At 36.8% G+C, this 18,285-nt stretch overlaps 1 protein-coding gene across 13 annotated transcripts in view; it reads left to right on the top strand.

Moving 5' to 3' along the window:
* Positions 1-18,285, top strand: part of RhoGEF2 (Rho guanine nucleotide exchange factor 2) — a 656,727-nt gene that overhangs the window by 173,522 nt on the left and 464,920 nt on the right. For all 13 annotated transcript variants that reach the window (XM_081725662.1, XM_081725656.1, XM_081725658.1 and 10 more), the window contains one exon: positions 11,490-11,561. In XM_081725662.1, coding sequence (XP_081581788.1) covers positions 11,490-11,561 — 72 coding nt within the window. The remainder of the gene's footprint in view (positions 1-11,489; positions 11,562-18,285) is intronic.

The raw sequence follows: 18,285 nt of genomic DNA, 5'->3' as shown, positions 1-18,285 counted from the left end.
CTTCCATCCACTTTTCCCACTATTACGAAAGTAGATACACAAGTTCTGTGAGCAATATAAGACAGCAGTTGAAAATTCACATACACATCACATTAAAACTTCTTCGGGTCATATTGACCCGAACAGTACATTAGTAATATATAGAAAAATTTCGAAAACCGTTAATGATAAAAGTTTGAGATTTTCAGAAAATATAATTTGGATTGAATGAAACAAAGTCACAAACTTGATTCACATTACAAAAATTATCATAAATTTTATGAGAAATCAAAATCCATTTCGGGTCAAATAGACCCGAACAGAACAGCAGGGTTAAAGATTTCATTTCATTTTCCTACGGCTCGCTTTGCGAGAGATGGCTGATGCCCTACTTTACTGTCACGCATCTCCGGTTACGATGCCATCTCAAACTATATACAGAAAAGGGAAGAAATTAGTTTGCTTAAATACAGCAGAACAGTTCGAGACCTATTGAGTGTTTTCAAACATGCTATTGCAACGGCGGATGAGATTGCTGCTGCAGCAATCATTTTTCTCAGCATTGTATAGTGGAGGAGAATCACAAAACATGAACAACTAAGGCATTCAATTTTTACTCAAGTTGTAACACGTCAGACTCTTGGTGACAAGTTTGAATTCACATCTCTTTCACCTTCACAACAGAGACACAATACACCAATATGTATTCAGAACTTATTACCACCAGGTATAACAATTGCTTGAAAAAAAGTTAACTTCTAGTAACTGGGGATGGGTAAATGTTGGGAATATTTTATTGTCAAATCCTATGAATGCACCTCCTACTCCAGATGATTTGCTTAACTTAATTATTTATACTTCTCAAGGTAGTTATAGTAGAAGATGTGGATGTAAGCAGGCAAGTCTCACTTGTTCATTAATGTGTCTCCATTGCAAGGATACAACATGCAGTAATGTGCTATTCATTCCTGTTGATGATGATTAAAATGTATATCAGAATTAACTGATGAGATGGTGCCTAATAAGAGCTATAATTCATATCATATATGGAAGAGCCCATCTTTACGGAGAAAATGACACCTCATTATCATATTTACGTCGAATGGTTTACATTTTACACTATATTAAAGGTTAATTAGCGTAGAAATAGTGGTTGCCGACATTTTCTAACATGGCGCCCAAATCTGTCTCCCGATTGTTGGAGACTTTCATGGAGAGATGAAGAACAAACCAATGAACATTCTCACAAATTTTCAACTTTATTTGCTTTTCCTTTGTGATTTATTAATTTAATGGAACGAAACGGAATTAGTACTAACACAAAATTGAAATAGGAAAACTACATTTTTTATTTTACATGTAAAGATAGCAAAGTGATGCTGGTGTTTTGTTTTGTAGCTAATTAAATGACCTGTACTTCGTATCTGGGCATATTATTAGGAATATGAAATGCATCACATTATTTTCACATTAAAATTTTAACATTCCATAAACAAAGCAAATATTTCAGTTTGTAGAAAATATATTTCCCGACATCAGTGAGGTACGTACAGTATATTTTATTCTGTATATTCTCTAAACAATTTTTCACATTTTAGCACAAGAAAGTGTCTATCACTATTCTATAAGAATTTACGCATGTTCAAAGATAACGCGGCGACCATATCGATAATGTCATAACTACGGAACCCGCCATCGGATTTTTGGGGACTTTTCAAAGAGAGATGAGGATCCATCAGTGAACAACCACACAAAAATTTCAACTGTATATAAATACTTCAAAGTTTTGTCGAAATTTGAGCTAATTTGACTGAACTATTAGCTAGCAAGAGAGACCACTAGAGAACAACCCTAAATATGAGAACTAATTGTGGTAGTAGAATATTCAAGTATTAAGTAACTTCTCATTTACTGAAGAAGAAATTTAAAAAAAAATCATAATGTATTTGGAATTTAGCTGTTATTATTAAATAATACTGTGGGTAGATTTACGAAAATTACTGGGGAATCTTTGGAAGCTTAAAATAATTCAGTTCGCAGAAGGTAGAAAGATCCTTTTGAATTCTATCTAGTCATATAATAAATACCGACACAAATTCTAAGGCAGGGTGTACATCCGGTTTTCAAGGTTGTGGTCAACCTGCCTGTGCAAGAGGATGGAGTGGGCCACTCTGAGTTGAGCTGTGATAGATAAAGTGTTTTCGTGAAAGTGTAGCTATGGAGTGGGTCGATTATGAAAATCGTGTGGCAGTAATAGCTCTTCATAAAGTGGGTTAATCAGCCCCCGTGGTATTCACAACACTTAAAAAGTTGAATATTAGCAAATCTTACGTGTATCAGGTCATCAAACCATTCGCGGTGATTGGGACAGTTGACGATCACCCAAAGCAAGGCCGCCCACGCAGCGTAAGAACCAAAATGTTGGTGCAAGCAATGGTAGCCCGTATTCGAAAAAATCCTGTACGAAAGCAGTCAGTGCTTTCTCGTAAGCTGAACATTTCCAAAATATCAATGTTTCGTCTGTTAAGAAGTGACTTGAGGTTGAAGGCTTACCGGCAATACACGTCTGAAAGAGCAGTGTGTGATGAAAGCAAAACGCCTATTACAGCGTTACGCAAACAATGGGCACAGGAGAACTCTTTTTACAAACGAAAAGGTATTCAACACTGAGGAAGTTTTCAATCGACAAAATGACAGGTATATGCTTCAACTTCCCAGGAAGCTCGAAAGAAAATCCCGAAGATCCAGAAGGGTCATCATCCGGCCTCATTCATGATTAAGAATGGCATATGATTGCACCACAAATTTGCATTTTTGTAAAAAAAGGGGGAAAACATCAGCCAGAGTGTACGAAAATACTGTTTTGAACTTTGTTGTAAAATCTTTGAGTGACACTTTGTTCAGGAACCAACATTGGACCATCCAACAGTATTCCACACCAGCCCACAAGATACACTCTACCCAGGAGTGGCTCACGAGAAATGTCTCGGACTTAATTGTTCCAGACCATTGGACTACAAGTTTGGCCATTGCTTGAAGGCATGGTCTGTAAGAGGTGGCATGCCAATATTGACAGTCTGAAACGTTCCCTGGTGAAGGCAATGGCGGATTTTCCTATACAAACAGTGCGTAATGCTATAGATGAGTGGACGCAGAGATTTAAGGCCAAAGGCGACCAATTTGAAAAGTAATTGTTGCTATGTGTTCCTTAGACTTGTAAGTAACCTATACAATAAGGATATTAAAGTATCTTTAACATTTTCATTATAATTCACTTTCAATGTTGTGTCAGTATTTATGGTACGACTAGGTAATTAGCATAAGAAAATGATTTTTTTTTTTTTTTAATTTGACGTCCCACGGTTATGCCCTTTAGCCTAAAGGAGACAGGTGATCAATGAAAGTGGTGACTGTGAAATAATTTCTTTTGTGCTCTCTCCCAGGATTCGAACCGGTGACCACGTGCACCAAAGGCAACTAGGTGCACCAAAGGCAACAGTCACTTGACCAACAACTAGGACACGCACTAGAATTTGGGAAACAAAACAAGACATGGGACTTACGCATGTGATGAAAATGAAATATAAGTCATACGAACTTAGTTACGTAATAAGAAGTAACAAAACTAAGAGCAGAAGTAAATTTTTGTGTCGGAAATTGAAGAAAATAGAAAGTGTAGAGTAAAATCCATATATGTAGAAATTAGAAATACGATTCAACCATTTTTTCAATAGTTTCTTTCCTAGTGCCAAGAAGATCCATTTCAACCTTTTGTTTAATGTAACAATAAATGGTCGTGTTTTTAAGCTCCACAGTGAATGAATGATTTTACTTTCCTTTAAAAAAAAAAAAAAATCAAGTATTTTGTCTCTATCCTTTGTTACAAATTCTCAGCATAAAATCATGTCTTAGGTGAAAAATCTACACTTTAGAAACTTAGTTTGAAAAAAGTAACGGTATTTGGATAAAGAAGATCCAGAAGTAAATACTTAAGTGATAAAGGAGATTCTTCAGTTCTTGTCCAATAAATTTCTTTCTTTTTTCTTTTTTTCTTTTTCTTTTTCTTTTTCTTTTTTTTTGAAAAAATGGAAAATATTCACCTGCTTTATAACATTAACCTGACAAAAGTAAGAAGATACCCGCAGTGTATCTTGATTTCGCAGAAACACCAAACGATTGCAAACGGCTGACGAATACGACGGAGTGTGAAAATGCATTACAAGAAGTGGCACAATGACGTGCGAACATGACTGTGAGAATCTGACACAGAGTTCACGTGAAATCGCACAGTTTGACTTGGGAGTGACAGAAGTCAGCGTACCATTAGTACTTTGTTACATATATCTTAGCCACTGCTAACAAGGCTGTGACGGGACAGAAAGACGTGTAAACCTATGATCAGATCAACTGGGAACGAACAAGCCTGAAACGTACGGTCGTCTGCAATGCAAGGATTCACCCTTTCAAATCAACCAATTCCATCACAACCTAGGCTGACAAGTTAGCACGAATCATCTTAGCAGTATTTGGATAGTGAGGAAATGTATGGACGCGTTGTTGAAAAGAACTCTATGCTTATAAAATCACAAATGATACGAAGACACAGTTGGGTCACAGAGTCGTTATGTTTCTTGGTAGGAAGGAGACCGGTCGAAGCATAAACTTGTTTGAGCGTTCGCCATTTATAAACACTGCCTGTTGTTGGAAATAATATGAAAGAAGGGTCATCAGACTGTATCACGCGTTCCCAAACATCGGCAGTCTACTTCGCGTATTCTCGTCACTATTTTCGTCACGCTGTAGCGTTTTTGCCGGTGAACACCGATTTAGAAACAGGAACATAACCGTGGATATTCATGTTATGCAACTCGTGTTGGACTGTGATTATAACAATAGGTTGTTCCAGAAAGTAGTTGAGTTTCGCAGCCACTTTTGCCTTTTTCTTAGTGTGGTTTTTGATGAGAATCCTCTTAAGTACTCTGCGATCCCATTCACAGCAGCTTCCGTCTACTGTTACTCCTTGCCGATGTTGTTTCGCCGTGTGCACTGTAGATTGTTATCACCTTGGAGACACTTCCTCATGACAGATCTAATACATTGACCACCTTAAGTACCAGGGATATAGGGTTCATAGAAACTGTAGAAGTGCCGCTTGCTTGGTTCATGGAAACTGTAGAAATGTTGCGGGATAGGGTTCAAAAGGAGCATGAGTTCAAGTTGTGATGTAAGTGGGAGAAAAAAATGATAAGTGAATAAGGTAACAGAATAAGAATTTGGTAATTGTACTACAATTTAGTAGCTGGTAAGTGTAGAAGTCTTCATTTTGGAACGAAACAAGATAGTTCTAAAACAGAACGCATTACGAATGACTTGGGTAGGTTTTTCTGTATGAAGGGTGAAATATGTTGTAAAATATTTGCACAATTTTCACATAGTATCAGTATCTATATCCATTTTCTTCCAAGAATCCTATCTCCTCAGTTCATACAATTGATATCTGTTTTGAAATTCCAGCAACTTAATTTGAAATATATATATTTCACTTGGGAGCTTTTCACTTGGGAAATGTCTTAACTAAGTTCCCTCTTTTTCAAAGGGGCAAAAGGGTCTCCATTTCCTAATCATCATTCTCCCGAGTACATCATGCTATTATAGTTTCCTCACGACTAAAGTCAGCAACAGCTCTCGTGGTTTTGGGAGAGTACAGTAATAGTAATAGATCGTACATCTCATGATCAGTGCTAATTAGGTGTTTTGAAGCTAAAGATATACTCAGGATAAGCCCCACGAACGATGTTAAAGTGAGTATCCATGCTTACATGTACTCACTACATAGAGAAAATATGTTCAACATCGCGGTCTAACTTGCTTTACCTCCCATGTTTTCTACATAATTTGCCCATTTGACAGATGCTGAATGAATCCCTGATATGTATTTGGATGAGACTAGTACGAAAGAATAAACACCGCTCCTAACGCGAGTCAAATCCAGTCGTAAGTACCACGGCTCTAGATTTTAAAGGGAAACACGAATAAAGTTACAAGATATTACATTTTTAAACTTATTTTTTTTTTATTCTAGTTGGTATCTGTGGAATATTATCAGTATTGTATGTAGAATTTTAGCTAACGATCAGTGTCATTGACATCAGTATGTGCCAGGTCTTAAAAGTTAATGGAAGTTGCTTAAAGGTACCATCCGTAATTTTTCACTTTTTTCAAAATATTGCAGTAATTAAATAATAATGTTATCTCTGTCTTAACCTATGTTTTTGTGATTGCATTCTTATCCAGTTAATCATCTCAAGATTATGACGTCTTAATTTATTTGAAAGTGTATTCTTTGGCAATAAAAGTTACTTCTCTGAGTAGTATTTTCTAAATAAATAATTACGTAGGGGAATTGTAGCATTGTCTTTAGTCTTTTGCTGTATTTTGAGAAATGTTAAAAACATAGTTGGACAGATGAGTACCCTTACGTGTGATAAACTAGTATTTTTGAAGTGAGCGGAGTACTGTTTGAATCTTGCGGGGGTCTGAATTTGATTTTTAGAACCTACTGTTTCAAAAATAAATTCAGACGTCTGAACTACTTCCTTTTATTTGCTAAAATCGAAGATATTATGGATAGCGTTGTAGTGAAAGTGAAATGAAGAATTGCCGATCGAGGGCAGCAGCTGAAATCATTCCAGGAAAATAATCATCCAATTAGAATGTCCAGGGTACGCAAAAGGTTAGTAGTTGTTAATTTCAACATAGTACTCCATATACTAACTGTGTTAAAGGAATAAAGTGTTACTCTTTGTTACACTCGTACGTCTTGTTTGCTAGAAAATGCAGGCGTAAAACTCAAAGGTGGGAGAACAAAATAAATATATAATAAACAACAACAACATATTCGTTCGCCGTCGTACCCACATAATGGTGTAATCCTTCGTATTATACCTGTGCTGTACCACTAAATCGAGTGTTTTCCGGTTAGTTTCTAATAATTATGGGTCATTCCACGTCAGTTCAACCAAGACTTTTAACCCACTATCTCAGATTTGGATGAAATTTTGTAGTGTTATAAAATGTTTTATGCTGATTACAAGTATGTAAATTTTATTGCAATAGCATCAGTGGTTCAGAAGTTACTGTATTTCAAAAATGAGAAGAAAATTCATTTTTAACAGTCGCGACACGATATTACCCCGGTTTGGAAGAACACTAAAACAATCATATTTTGGTTCCTATTAATGCCAGAAACAATTTTTTTTTTTTTTTTTTTTTTAATTCAGATTGTCTTGAAGGTATTTACCACTGAAAACAGGTAAACTTCTAATTGAGAAAGAAACTTTTTCCAATAACCTTCATACGATTTAACATACCCTCTTTCTCTCTCTCTCTCTGTATATATATATATATAATATGCTCACACTTTGCGACATTACAAATATACGAAATCGTGTGAACCAAATACCGCCGTTACTGAACTACCAATTTCCCAATTTCGTAAAAACACAATATATATATTCAATTAATACAGAAGACTATGTGTTTGGACACCCTACTAACCTGTACGTAGGGTTCAAAACCCGTATTCACTCTGCTCCCATTTCAAAACAGTAGCGAAATTCGTCTTTTTCTTTCTTTCTTTGAAAATCTCCATAACACTAGAAAAAAATACTACATGGTTCAATGCTCTAAATCTTTCCGAAAGTCAGAGTTAGTGAATGTATTTGAAGATCTTCCAAATATTGCTTACCCCACACAACAACGGGCGTATCAGCTAGTATATCTATAACAAGTAAGGCCTTATGCTGCTGTTCTAATGTAGTATATTTATTGTTAGAATTAAGGAAACTATTGTATCTCAATGTAATTCTCCCAACTAATTATGACTATTCAACACAAAAGTTACTGCATTCTTTCAGATGATATGGAACATGACATACCAACAGTATTTCAAAGACAGAAACTGGTAATGTCGGATTTAAAACAGTTTTCCTCGCATAACAAAAGTGGAATATTTCACTGATGGGTGTGGAGCCCAATATAAAAACTGCAAAGCCTTCTTTCTTAAATCTTTACTTCCACACAAGTCATTTCCATGGTATGTTGCCAAAATGGTCTTTATTTGCTACCAGCCTTGGAAAGTACCCATGCGATGGAATTAGTCGGGCTTTTAACCGGATTGTGACAAAAGCAGGCCTTCAGAGACCATTGTCTGATCAAATAAATACATGTGCCCTAATGTTTCATTTCTGTAAAGAAAACATCATGTTTTTCTTTCTGCACAAAGAAGAAATGGCTGTTGTTCGTGCCACACTTCAACAAAGATTTCTGAGAGTAAAAACTATTCCGGGAACACGTGCAATACATTGGGTGATATCAATAAAACGGAGAAGTTACTCATTATTCGCAATTTTGAAGTAGTTACTCGCATTGGTATCAATAAAAAGAAAAATGAGCACTACTTGTCTCGGCTGACCTCGGAGAAGCCCCGCCCTTTTGAAGTAACCACAGCTCTATTCTCGAGACGAGTAACTACTCCGCATTTGATATGAATAAAAATCAATGACTCCTCTGTGATGCTGTAACTTCTCCAAATTTGTGGAGCAAGCTAAATAGGTGACTCCGTGCGAAATATGGCAGAGTATATGATTGTTTTGCTACGTAGAAAATCTTATAAACTGCATAAAAATGTTGCAAATGAAGATTACAAGAAACACTATAGGTTCATGAAAGAAAATGTAAAGTGGTTAGCCCAACATTTTTTTTTAGGAGAATCATCCGAAATTTGGGCTGGTGCACTACGTAATGAGGAAAAGGTGCGGGTTTTCTTGCGTTACATGAGTGATCCGGGATTCCAGGTCGGAATGTCAGGGGATTCGGGTGTGGTTCAAAGTACTGTGTCTATGACTACTACAAGTGTAATGGATGTGATTATTGCGAAATCTGAAAATTTATTGTTTCCTTAAGTGTGCGTAATATGCAAACAGCAAAGGCAGAGTGGCAAGAACAATATACATTTCCTGGTGCTATCGAAGCACTTGACTATACACTCGTGGCAATAAAGAAATCTAGTATTTTGGAGACGAATACGCTAATAGGAAGAGCTCCTTCGTGGCTAAGCAGTTAGCGTACATACATTTGGCATGAGAGACCCGCGTTCGGTTCCCGGCGGGAGCTCATGTGGTTCGGATTCCACGTTAATCGGTGGCTCCCGTCTCATATAGCCTCGTTACTGAAAAGGACGTTAAATTAAAAATCAACTCAACTCAACGTTGATAGGGAGGGTGTATGCATGAGAATGTATTTTTTTATGCCAAGGCGAAAGGGGACACGTATGGTGTGGAAAGCGCAATCAGATGGATGTACTTTATGACGTGACTGGCTGGACTTGATTTTAAAAGGAAACAAAGGGGCCAAGTGTCTGATTTCGTTCTTAAAGCCAAACAATCTACAAAGACTTTGGACAATACGTGATATGCGCTTGTCGTGTTAATCTTGATATTGCTGGATTCGAATCAACATCCATCAGCTCCAAAAGGTTCGTTCTCATGGTTTCAGTGTTCCTTTCTCGCTTCCCGTTTTTTTTCTTTTTTCTTTTTGTTTTATTCTCGCTCGAATATTAAAGATTCTCTTTTGGATTTGTGTCTCAGTCGTAGATGTATTTGATATTTCGTTGCATTTCACTGTAATTGCCTTCAAAGCTTCGGCTTTCCTTCGTTTAGTTTCTGGTAACTGTGACTTTGAAAGTACCACTAGAAACTCTTTTATAATATCCACAAAAGCACTTTGAAACTGTCGTTGCTACTTGCCCGTTCCATGGTGTTTAGGATACTACGCCATAGATTAAAAACAACGAAATAACCGCGCCACGGATGGGAGAAATGAGTAATGACTTCTTTTATTGATACGACTCACTGCTACGCGCAGAGGAAACGTGAGTGAACGTTCATAAATCTGGAGCAGTCTAGACCTGAGTAGTGGCTTGTTACGAAATTGAGGGAGGAGATTACTCCAGGTGTAGTTACTCCGATCCTCGAGCAGGACTTCTCAGGAGTAGTTACTTATTTTTATTGATATTGCCTATTGTTTAAAATAATAATAATAATAATAAACTGGTTTATTGGAGCGAAGCGTACAGGTCTGTATGAAGATTTTAGTTAGTGAATAGTGATGAAGGTGATGCATCAGTAAAATTTCCTACATCCCAATGGTCCATCTACCTAATTTTATAGGGCTGAAAATGATTCGTGTTGTATTCCGTTTATTCCGTTTACCCACATCTTATGTAAAGTGGATATAACAACTGCTACTGGCAGAACATACCAGTTATCTCCAAAGTCTCTGCAAGTAGTTACTTCAATGCGGGAAACGTTTACAAAAAGTACTTCATGTTAATATCTAATTACAGCAAAACCGAATATTTATTTTATGTGCAATTACATGTAGGCGTACAGTATAATAATATCAAGCTTATTATATTTGCTTCTTTGGTAGTTATTCTGATTAACATTTAAAAATGCTAATGCCCATTTATAGTTCAGATTATTGTATTTTTTCCCTTACCTATAAATTTTCGAAAATCCCTATTTCTCCTCCGTGTCGGGATGGCCCATCACAATTTTTCTTTAATGAAAATAGATGTAATAAGCTTACTGCAAAATGTGGCACAGATACGTCTAACGCTGTAACAGGTAACCCTGAAATTGGTTGGCAACCCTAATAGCTGGGAGGGTTGCTTGGGAGGAGTGGTAATGCTCACAGATGTGTTTCTAGGATACCGAAGAGTACTTATACCAGTTTTGGGGTGGATATATTAAATCGTATGGAAGTTATTGGAAAATGTTTATTTCGCAATCAGTTGGCAACACTGACTGGCATATCTCCTCAGTGCTTGGATGGCCCATCACAATTTTTGTATATGTGAAACTAGATGTAATAAGCTTTCAAACAAAAACAAATTGATTGAAATCCATGATGGAGATTTTGAGAAATAAAGATTTGAAGTTTACAAAATGGCATCCTAGTTTTTTTTTTTTTTTCTCAAAATGTTACCTTTCAAATAACTTTATAAATCTTCTATCAGCGGCAAGCAAAGTTTTCATGTTTTTAATGGTAAACAACTTCAAGAGAATCTGAATTTAAAAAAAATGTTTCTGGCATTAATAGGAACCGAAATATGATTGTTTTAATGTTCTTCCAAAACATGTCGCGACTGTTAAACATGGATTTTCTTCTCATTTTTAAAATGCAATAACTTCTGAACTACTGATGCTATTGCAATAAAATTTACATACTTGCAATTAGCATAAAAAGTTTTATAACACTACCATAGTTCATCCAAATCTAAGATGAGTTAAATTTTCCTAAACTTTTGGTTGAATTGACGTGGAATGACCCTTATATGAAAGATACAATTTATGTATTTCAAAGATTGTTATCAAGTTTGTTTCAGTGTGACTTCAATGATATTAATATTCATGGAATATTCTAAACCATTTTATTTTCGCTTACAGTTGAAAGGGTGAAAAAGCAATCAGAAGAACGAGATGATCCTAGTGTTGTCATAGATGGTGAGGCTGGATCTGGTAAGTACCTTTCTCTGTTAGTTTTCAGTATGGTATAAACTCCTGAACTTAAAATTCTGTCGCATTTATTTGACAAGAATATAGTCAAACCAGGCAAAAGATAAAACTTATCACTTCCTGTGTGTTAATTAATATAATATTCACTAATATTCCTCTTATTGACAACAGACTTTGTCTGAAATTCCTTTTATGGACTACAAGTTTCGTCCGAAAATATTCTGCAGCAACAGTACGTGAATATATATAAAATTTAGATATATACATAGAACGGACCGAGTTTGAAGGACACTCAGTTTACGAGAAACCTCGCCCCCACTACCGATTGGGGTCTGTTGAAACTCTAACACTGCGTACAATTGTGGAATGTCATTCGAAACATATATATATATATATATGATTTCACCCTCTTGGTATATTAACAACTCCTCCGCATAACTGAATAGCGTAATAGCCCAAACCCACGCGGCAAACTTTCCTGGCAGTGACAAACAAACGGATCTTGATATCGCTGTCAGCAGTCAGATGGATATATGCTCCATCCATTGTGACGACTTCTGCCATTTGAACCCTGTCAGAGGTTTTGCATACAGTTTCTTGCAGTTTGTTTTTACGATTGATAGTGTTCACAATTGAAAGTGTCAAGTTGAATCGCAGGCCCATCGCACGTTGGGTCAGTGGATTTTCCTGGCACAGCAGTGTGCAATCCCGTGCAGCACTGAGTGTGTCGCTTTCCTTAGAACCCTCATCTTGCTTTTCATGAGCGACTGTTTTGCCATGACTTCTGGTTTATGGAACGGGCCACAATAGCTTTCTCAGTAGTCAGCCCCAAGTGAACTCGTTCTTCTGATACTTTCATTATGCATATGTAGGAAAAACGAGCATGGGAAAAAACAGTGATATACCTTTCTCAATAACGGTTCAATTTAGGAGCCATTTGACGACACTCATCACTTAGATCTGCAGACAGACTATCGGGGACAACAGCAGACACGTCATTCTACGATATTTCTCCAGACAATATTTAGTTACTAACCGAACAAACTTCTACATAATATTGTTCACTTTAATTATATACAAATACTTATCCATTTAATGGAAGCATCTGAAAAAGCGCAAGGTTACAAGGTTAATATGGCATCGGATCATCTTTCGCCCGCAGAATGCTCTGGCGTGACGTGGAATGCAATCATAGAGGTAACATGTGGAATATTACACCATTCCGTGAACAGTGCATCACTCAGTTCCTTAAGGGAAGATGGAACCTGAAATCCGCATTGGATTCGTGTCTTCAAAACGAATCCCGTTGCTCGGAACCATAGATGCAGTGTCTCGTAATATCGTGACATAATTATGGACATTGATATGAACGGTAAGCGTCATCATAAGACCCACTAAAAACCAGAATATTGCTGCCGACAGCATTATACTGCCACCACCATGTTTCATGACTGGATCATACGCTTCTTTGGGTGTCCGCTACATACAAATGGATGTCCTTGGTTCGAAAAAGGTGAACAATGACTCATCCGACCATATCACACGTTTCCAGTCATCAGCGGGCCATGTTGCATGTTCACGGTATCACTGACTTGCTAAAGCGCTATGGATTTTTATCAGCGTGTCTTTCGTGTAACCCGATCACATATGTCGTTATCATGTAACAGGAGGGGCACTGTGATCATCGACACAGGGTGTGGAAGGTGCTGCTTGAGTTCCTCCGTCACTTGCACGCAGTCGCACAATAGTTCTAGTAATGCTCGGCGGTATCTGTCACTGTTTTTTTTTTCTTCTTTTTTTTTTTCGACCGCTCCCCATTCTCCAATAGGATTTTGCCGTGAGTTTTGAGTTATCACCACCTTGAACACACCCCTCGTGTCATACGCAACATATTTACTTGCCACTTTCGTCATGTTCACATTTCATAATTGAGCGCCAATAAGTTACCTCTGGAAGGCAGAGGTGGTCTAATTTAACAGCGTCACCGTCTGCCCACTATTGTACTGTTCCTCACGTAGTACGGACTTTGTCCTAACACACCACCACCAGTAGCTTAGCGCTGTGATTGCTGCCTGACTGTTTACAACTTGCAGAATTCGTAGGAGGGTAAATTTCTTGTTTTCTTCCATCATTCATCGTTTGCAACGGGTGTGTATCCTCACCAAGAGTGAACCATGATGTTGAAATCTACATTTAGATATGTTGGGAGCTTTGAATGCAGCGATATTTACGGATTTATATCACTCCAGTAACGTAAATTCTATTTATTCATAGAACTACATAACCCAAAATGCGCTTCATCTGACATTATTTTAATGTGTTACATTTATGAATTTTCACCAACTAGATCTGGTATGGTTATTCAAAACTGTTCCCGGGAAAGGTGATCGTGAAGCGTAATTTCATAAACAATTTTCCACTTATAAGGGTGAAAATAGAGAACTTCGTTCAATATTCTCCTAAGTGAGCGATCGGACATTTGTAAACACTCAGAATGTCGACGAGGTAATCTTTTTTGGGCTACACAGTATTGCAGCACGATTATTGAGAATGGCTTCCGGTGTCCCCACAGTTCTTTCGCTACTTCGTGATTTGGGTTTGCAAGCAGAAGCTGTTAATCGAAATGAACGTACCCCCACCGTACAATGGTCCATCCATCTCGAACTTTCCCATGACGCACCACATTGAAATGTTACCTGAATCGACGCTGGACAGCAATTACAGAGTCATCATTCTTGAAGTAACTTTCAATGACAAAGGCATGTTACTCTGCACTCCACCGATCCATGTCGAACTAACAATCGAAATGGCAGCTTAATAGTACACGAACGCTGGACGAGATGGCGCGCATTTATACATTACGTCATTGTACTACATGAGTTAAATTATGCTATGAACGCTACCGCATCGTATAGAAAGTACTTGAATCCGCTTCACTATACATGCTTACGATAAACATTGCCAAAATCGCTTACTGATTGTATGTGAATGAGTGAGTAATACTGTCATAAAATAATGTTAGTTATTACACTTCTGAATTTTAAAATTTAGATGGAGAGGCATCAGAACATCTTACTTACTCAAAATTTGAAACTAATCTTTTAATACGTGTGTTGGAATAGTTTCATATTTGCCGATTTGCCCCTGAAACTTAATCCTTGTTATTTTAAACGTTATTAGGACAATTTTTGATAAAATGACGGATCTTCTACATGTAAATTTGCCTTGAAAATATAACTTCCATAAAGTTTTGAGATGTATAAAATATCGAGTTCTGCTCCAAAACCGTAATTTTCGGTAGTTTGCACGGAAGCGGATATTAAGGATGTTCATCTTACCAAGGAGATACAATTTTCTACCATGAAACAACTTGAGAATTTCTCTGCATTCGATAATAATAAAAGTATTTTTCTTCACCACATGGAAAGTAGTATACGACGTTAATACTTCAATATGCCGTATGTCAAAGGACTGTTATTTCCAGTTTAACGTAACTGAATCCGAATTCCCTTGACATTGACTGTATTCTCAGTGTGGAAATAACTTTCTTGTTATCGGTCGAATACATCGACTTTTTTCAGTAAACTCTCCTACCGGTAATTTTGATTATAAAACGTTGTGAAAAACTGCGTAACAGTTCTTTGACATATGTCACAGTGCAGTATTACTGACGATGTGGTCATGGGTTTGTTTATTTTGCAGAAATACGCTTTCGCTTGTTTCGTAATAACGCTAGATATTGTTCTTTCAATGTAGGGAGGACATTGGTAAATTCTTCCTCAGGTATGACTCCGCACTAGCTCGAAATAAAAAATCGCTTTACAATATGGTAAACTGTGTTCTTAAACATACCACGTTGTATGGATAGACGTAGACTGCAGGACTTAAGTCAGTAAACAAGTATGTACTAGGTATATACCAACAAATGAACCTTTACTAACGTATACTTGCTGGAATTCAAACTGTTTGTGGCATTCATTTCAGCTGAAGCAGTTTTACTGAATTTATCATAATTTACACACAAAGTACTTGTATGTACCAAAATTCTTTTACGCTGGTTTGTCAATGAGTACAAGCACACAGCTAAATCTAAGTGACATTAAACTTAGTCATCTTCAGTTACTAAGTTGCTTGGGATTGGTGTGAGACGCAGAACAAATTAATTGCACCCTTCTTGTGAAAATCCGAGAGATGCCACTAATTCAACTTCGAAGGGAAGGCTAGATCTAACATTTATACATTTGGATACATTTGTGGTCCTTTTCTGCATAATTTGCCGATTCTCACAAAGATTGCCATTATGTTTACCTGAGAGCAAGAAATACAAATAAGTTACCTACCCGTGGATAAGAATAATGTGACATTAAATGTATTGTGAAAAAATAAAACTGATTTTTTAAATATAAAACATGATATTTTAAACTTTTCTCAGATTTTGGTAATTCCATTGCTTCTTTTCAGACTAACGCTTATCCTAAACACTATTTGAACGAGCCTATAACTCGGAAAGGAAACATTTGTGCACCCAGCTTGGTATATACTTTTTGTCTTATCTTGGTGTCAGGAATTACCTCTTAAACGTTGTTGGTGTTGTTTTGAAACATCCTGTATAAACACAGCAGTTTAATATACAGATTGGCCACAAACATGAAATTTTTCTTCACCACAAACATATAAACTAGCATTTTAATATATAGATAGTGTAAATGATATAGTTACGACTTAATACTTTTCTAGCCATCCAAACACCCTTTGCGACCAGTTCTTTTCGACAATGAGATTTCGAAAATCATAAGTGCTAGAAACGTGCCGTTTATCCTGGCCGATTCCAAATTTTGTGTAGATTTGCAAGTTCTTATTCAAATTTTCAAAAAACTTTATTTTTCTATTCCATATTTTAAGCGTTGTTTTGTCTCTATTAGTTTAATATTGCCACTAGGACGTTAAGGTTGATACCCTTGTGAAAGGCAACCAGTAGAGGAGCTAAGTATAGCGGGTTGATGAACATTTCAGGCGCTTTGCTTTATCTGAATGACAAAACCTATTGCAAACTGGCAATTTCGAAGGTTTGTGGACCCAGAATGGGGCGTACTCGAATATGGAAATATAAGAAAAAAATATTTGCATTTGGTATTTATTATCTGTGACTTATCCAAATTTGCCACAAACTCACCCCAACATTCTGTATATTAAAATACTACATTTATATATTTGTCTATAGCAATTCACTCTCTCTGCGAGTCTACTTGTCCTTTACTTTTGTCCGTAAAGGGACTTGCAGTGATATAGTGAGAAGTGGAAAGAAGATTCACACTCATATTAGAACTGTGCGCTGTGTAAATGGCACAGGTTCAGCTAGTGTTACATTACATAGTGTTAGAGTCAACAGTCGAATGCATGCCCTGGAGTTCCTTGACATATTCTCCAGCGGTGTGATGTGGGCATGCTACAACAGGTCTCAGGCCATCATTTTCCAGCTGTAGTCTTTGTTCGTCTGAGAGACAAAAAAATCTGAAGAATTTCTTTATGGATCACCATCAGTTTTGGTCAGGTTAGAGAGGGTCAAAAGCCCGGAATCGAGTTCGTTGATGAAAGTGATATTCAAACGAGAAATGTTAGGAATGAACTATTTCCGATTTTTATGTTGATTACTATAAAACAAAAACGGTGTAGGTAGCGAGAAGCGGTTTCCTGCAATCGATTGAGCGTCACAACAATACATTTTGTCTCAATTTTTAACACCCTCCTAAAACCGGAAGTGATAGCCAATAACTTTCGGTTTCAATATTGATCTACATAGAGGGAGAACGATATTAGATAGCGAGAAGTGGACTTAGCGTTCTGAGAATAAGTACTACTGTATCTTCTATCTTAACCCTCTATTCAAACCAGAAGTGGCATTCTATTCTAACGTTGATTGCTATAGAGTAAACGCTCATTATAGATAGCAAGAAATTGTTTTCTGTAATAAATTAAGCGTCCCAGGAATATATTCAATCTCCACTGTATTATATAAAGCTGCACGAACTGACTCACTGACATAAAATCATATGTACTTCAGGTTGAATGTTGGAAATTTTGCCCTTCCATAGGTTTTGGAGAGAAATCAACAGGAAAATTGTTAAAAGTGCTTCTTAAAAGAAGAAAATAGGAGCAATGAAAATACTTCTCATGTTATTTAAATAGATGGTTTTCTTGGACATAAAATCTCATGTTTTAGGTAATTGAAATAAAAACTTGAGATTTGGTATGCTTCTAGGTTTTTGATAGTGTTATCTAAGTAAAATCTCTCTTTAAAAACTTAAAGGGATTTCATGGGGAGCAAAAAAATCTACCCCATGTTATTTAAATGAGACATTTTCTACATTCCCTTTAAATTATGAACTTCAGTAGGACTATAATGATGAAATTCGGTAAATTACGAACGAATCCTCTCGGAACGAATTCACAGAAAAATTCTCAAAATAAATAGAGGGTTTCAGGGGTTCACTATATTTAAATGGACGTATTTTTTAAAAACATTAAATCTCGATTTGAGTAATAGGAATATAAACCTGAAATTTGGTATGCTTGTAAAGTTTTGATAGCAGTAGTAAGTAGCAAAGGGAAAAATAAGAGTGCCAGACCGTAGGCGAAACAGATGCGGGAGTTTGGGGACGAAGCTCCAGTTGGCTAAGGCAAATAATCTCTGTACTAAAACCAGGGGCGGATCCAGGACGGATTTCTT

This window comes from Thermobia domestica, chromosome 9, assembly GCF_964235325.1.
Source record: "Thermobia domestica chromosome 9, izTheDome1.hap1.1, whole genome shotgun sequence".
Classification (NCBI taxonomy): domain Eukaryota; kingdom Metazoa; phylum Arthropoda; class Insecta; order Zygentoma; family Lepismatidae; genus Thermobia; species Thermobia domestica.
Note: the sequence above shows the minus strand (reverse complement) of the source record. Positions and strands in the feature narration are given on the sequence as shown.